Raw genomic sequence first — 5,000 nt, 5'->3', positions numbered from 1 at the left:
CGATGAGGATGATACTGACTCTGAAGAACGGCCAGGAGTGCCGTCAGGGGCAGGATCAGGGGCAGCCTCGAGGGCTACGGTCTGGCCTCCTACTTTGGCTGCTCGCGAGCAACCGTGCGTGGGAAGGGAACCAGTGTCTGTGTCCTGGCGGACAGTTCCTGATGGAAGCCAGAAAGAGTAACGTCAGGCCGCTGAGGTCATCCTCAGCAGGTGGAAAGTGGGAAGAAAAACATCAGAGGGGTCAGAGGTTCGCACTGTGCGATGATCACAGTGGTGAGATTTGGGGGATCTCCCGTAGGAGGATCCAAGTCATGTTCGGGGCCCAGCACTGGCAATGACTCAGGGCCCGGCTCGGGAAGTGCGCTTGGCAGGGAGCATCCCACCAAGATGGATGGAGCTTGGCACTGACCAGTGCTGGCAAGGGGCAATGGCAGTGAATTGATGTCAGACAAAGCTGAAGGGGGACCCAGGAGATCGAGACCCCTCGGAGTCCCTGGCATGAATGTGGACATCGATTCCTGTCTTAGTGAGAGGATTGGGCCTCTCGGTTCAGTGGAATTGGCCGCTGTGGCTAGCCTACTGGGGCACCTTGCCCATCTTTCAGAGTGACCCCTTACGTTGCAGGGCCTGCAGCGGTAATTTCTTCACTCCCTTTTGAATGAGGGAGTAATTCTTGGGTGGCCGTCCGGTCGCAAGACCCGCGGACTAGGCCTAGAACAGTTGATTAGTTTCGGCCGGATGGGGCACAGCTGTGCAGAGCTGTGTCCCTATCTGAAAAATGTAATTAACTGGAGGTGCTGGCCCGGAAGCAGTCGAGCAACAGGGTGGTGTGGGGTGGGACATCCCAGAGGATGTCTCGACAAGCTGGAACTCCTCCGTACATGTCGGCGACAACGTAAGGCGATGCACCTTATCCTCAAGGGAGTAATCACCTGAGCTCAGCTGTGGGGACGGTCAGGGACTGTTAAGATCCACCCAGGTCACGGTCCACTTGGTGTGCTCCTCTGCTGTGGCACTGGTGGGCACCTGGGCCCGTCGATCAGACAATGTCTGAGCAGTGTCCTGCAGTAGTTGCAGGAATACACTGGGGGCTGGAACTGTCAGAAAGTATGAGATGGCTGTGTCAGACCACTCTCGAGGTGAAGTTCTCTCCCAGTAGCTCCAGCTAAGGGCGGTGGCACTGATCATGTTCACGTGCCTGGGCGTGGCGACATGTTTGGGCTTGCGGGATACCCAACAGAAGAGTGTCCTAAAGCTCCACAGTCTCGGCAGGGGCCCCGGTGATATGTTGATCTCCCGGCAGTGACGGTATGCTGGGAAGCCGGTGTTGGATTAGGCGGAGAGGAGGACTGACAGTTGCTGGTAGGCTGCCAAGAGTTGTTGCCCTGCTGATTGCCATCATATAGCGGCAATCTGCTTGGCATCAGCCATACCTTTTACAGATGGGATACAGAGGTTTGTTAGGCGGGCTGTTCGTGGCGATTAAGGCCTGAGAGGTGTCGAGGTGGCACTATTTTTGCGCTGCAGGTGCCATAGGAAGGATTGTATGTCTCCCAGGCATCAACTAAGCGGCAGGCTTCCTTGAGGTGGCTGGCTGCTTATCATTAAGATACAGCCAGAGGCGAGCGCACACTGGAAGGATCCTCCAGCATGGTCAGTTGAACAAATCCTCAAAAGTTATTAAGCACTGCATAGACTCTAGCCAGAGTCCCCGCTTGGAGTTTTGTGACAAGCCCATTCCGTCAGGACCAGCCAACATTCTTAATATACCTCTGAATCTTTTGTCTCTAGGGTGATTTCATGCATGTAAAGCGATGGCCTCCGCGGACGGCAGCCATGTCCTCGTTGATCTCTTTCCAGGGCTCGGTGAGCAGCCTTCAGCCTTCCTGTCTAGGTGCTTGGTAAGCAGTAAGGCCCTCTCACGTGGCTGTATGTAAATTCGAAGAAGGAATTCGATCTCTTGACCATTATTCAACTCGTCTTCAGTCCGCACACAAGGTTATTGACTGTCGACAGAGAGGTATTTGTGGCCGATGAGTGGGGCTGAGGCTTGCTGTGCTGCTAAAGCTTCTGCGCTTTCCTTCTTGGCTCTCTCAGCACGAGCTCCCGGTCTTTGAGGCTGGATTCATGCTGTCTTCATCTTTCTTCTTTCTCTTCTTCTTCTCTCCAGTAACGGCTTCTTGCTGCCTTCTCCGCTCTTCTCTTTCTTCTTCTTCTCTCCGCTGCTCAGCTTCTTGCTGCCTTCTCTGCTCTTCTCTTTCTTCTTCGCTCTTCTCTTTCTTCTTCTTCTCTCCGCTGCTCAGCTTCTTGCCTTCCGCTCTTCTCTTTCTGCTTCTTGCTGCCTTTGTTCTTCTTCATGCTTTCTCTTCTCAACGATCTGTTCCTTTAAACCTTTGAAGGGCCTGGCTGGAAGAACTGTCCTCCTTCCCTATATTCTAAATATTGATGCTCCTCGGTTGACATGTTGCTGATGGGAAGGGAGTGCTGAGTGAGAGTGATGGGTGTTCGGAGGAAAGGTTTGTGATGATGAGAAAGTGTCCTTAAACTAGTAGCGCTTCAATGAGTGGCACCTTTGAATGAGTGGCACTTTGAGGTGTGCGCTAGAGGGTCTTGCCCAGAGCGTTCTGAAGAAGTCTGAGTCACTGTCAGGATCACGGCTGGAAAAATGGAGTGCTCCTGAAGGCTCTAGGGTCATATGGGCGGATGCACTGTTAATGAGGTGTTCCTGAAGGAGCTGCGGTCCCTAAGGGCAGAAATCTGGTTGTATGGCACTCTGTTTCTTCAACACAGGTGCAATGACTTATAAGAGGTTGCTTTAGTTGGGTGGCACTGTGGTGCTGGTGCGCTCCGTGGAGCAATGCAAAATGTCAGTACATGAATTGGCACTGAAGGTGAGGTACTCTGCCTGAGCAGAAGGTAAGTAGGGAGTAGAAGGTAAATGAGAGACTCCAACAGAAGGGAAGAGATAGGAAAGTGAAAGGAGAACGATAATTGCTTCAGTGATTGGGTGCTTAGCAGTACCGCAGATTAGTGGCACTGAGAGAAATGGAAACTGGATGTGACACGAGTGGTTAGTAGTTATGAGGAGCAGTGGGCTGCCTGACTTGAGACAGGTGGGCTACGAGGTGAGCACTCAATGTGCAATGGTTTATAGCACTTGCAACACGCAAGTCTGTGAGATAAAAGAATATACCCTCCCACACATCAGTTGGAACACATAACAGACATAATATACTGTACATACGCTGCTCGCGTGCGCCTTAAATGATGTAGGTTGAAGCACTTGGGAAATAAAAGGTTGGTTTGCTTGAGTAATCCGCTAAGCACAAGTGTACAGAAATTTTCACCACTGAGTATATGATAAAATTTTAAATGGAGTTAGAAATTTGTTGGGAATTTCAGGTTTTGATGATAATCTAATTCTTTGTATCTGCCTTTTATAATTTGAATTGATCCCCAAACTCTTAAGTAAATCGTTTGTCCGTGAGAAAAAATGCACTATCTGAGGGGAAGAAAAAAAAATCTCTCTGGTGAAGCGATAATAGCACATGTTATGAAATTATAATCCCTTTATTTTATAACTGTAAAATAAATTATGGTTGTGAAAGTACGTTAAGTTAAATATATCGAGGAATGGCTTTGCACTGCTTGCTCTCATAGAAAACAGTATGGTACGCAAGGGTGTTTCAATTGTTTTGCACTGTTTCTGATTTTCGTTAAGCCTGGGAGGTTCGTTTGCCAGACCGAATGTTGTGAAGACAGGCCATGAGGAAACAGCTGATCGAGGAGACAGACTTGGAATTGGATGGATGGCAAAAAAGGAAGAAAACAAAAACGGGCTACTTTCATTATAAATGCGGGTTTTAAAATGCAAAATGAATTATTTAACTGAATGTCAGCACTGTCTTTACTTTACGTTAATACTTATTATGCACTGGGAGGTCGTTTAAATAACTACGCTGGGAACTGTTTTCCTTCCAACACTGGGACAGGTTGAAAGCGCATGCGTGATTTCAACACAACTTTGTCTGGCTGGCGTATAAATGCCAGATATCGCTATCACAGTTCCGTAAACTAATCGTTATTTCAAATTTATCACTAACCAAAGAAATGTACATTTTCTTTTCTGTAACTATTCCAAAAATAACACTCCTAGCTACTGGTCCTAGCTCACACATGCAGAATTCCCTAGCTACCATTTCCTAAATCCTAAGTCCTCGTCGACAACTCCGACACTGTCCTACACTAGAAATTTTGCGGGGCGGACATTTCGCACCTTCCTTTTCTGTTCGTAATATAAGAACCTATCGTTCCTTTGTTATGAGCAGCTTATAATATTCTGAGGTATTTGTGTTTTAAAAAGAAATATTAATATGACTCTTATTTCCTTAATATTAGGACATGCACACACACCGTTTACCAAAAGATGTCGGCTATGATCGCTTCCTGTGCTTCTTTAAAATGAAATGGTTATCGTGAATAAAATAATCAATTTTATATATTCCTGGTTTTTCTAGTCTAGCTTAATAGCGAAGCTAATTTAGCTATTCGACTATATCCTGGCATTTGGTCATCACTGTTACAGACTGGACGTGGTTTGATAAATTTAAACACAAAATTATAATTGATGCCACAAAACAGAGAGTCAGTTTGTAAACAAAGGATTTAATTGAAAGACTTACCTCAGAATTTCCTGGAATGCAAATTAAAGGTGGGAGGGGTCGCCATGTAGAATTTAGAATTCATTACCAATTTATGAGTTTATTTATAGAAGCCCAGCAAATCAATAATTGCAAATCCACATTTAGACACAATACACCATAATCACTGAGGGGCAGATTCAGAATAGGACACAGTAACAATAATGACATGAATTGGCAACAAGCAAGTGGATAAAAAATGGGGTCAATCTGCAATAATCAGTTCAATGATAATAATCACATTCAGTCTGCCCTGATTATGTGAAATAGTAATGCAACTGATGGTGTTCCAGGATGGAG

General features: G+C 46.7%; 1 protein-coding gene across 1 annotated transcript in view; it reads left to right on the top strand.

Moving 5' to 3' along the window:
• Window positions 1-4,994: 4,994 nt before the first annotated feature.
• The window catches only part of LOC136840445 (uncharacterized), a 57,486-nt gene continuing 57,480 nt past the window's right edge, over window positions 4,995-5,000 (top strand). The window contains exon 1 of the mRNA XM_067107122.1: window positions 4,995-5,000. This exon is cut by the window's right edge and continues 131 nt beyond it. Within this exon, the coding sequence (XP_066963223.1) occupies window positions 4,995-5,000 (6 nt within the window).

Source organism: Macrobrachium rosenbergii, chromosome 7, assembly GCF_040412425.1.
Source record: "Macrobrachium rosenbergii isolate ZJJX-2024 chromosome 7, ASM4041242v1, whole genome shotgun sequence".
Classification (NCBI taxonomy): domain Eukaryota; kingdom Metazoa; phylum Arthropoda; class Malacostraca; order Decapoda; family Palaemonidae; genus Macrobrachium; species Macrobrachium rosenbergii.
The sequence above is the reverse complement of the archived record's forward strand: the minus strand, read 5'-3'. Positions and strand labels throughout refer to the sequence as shown.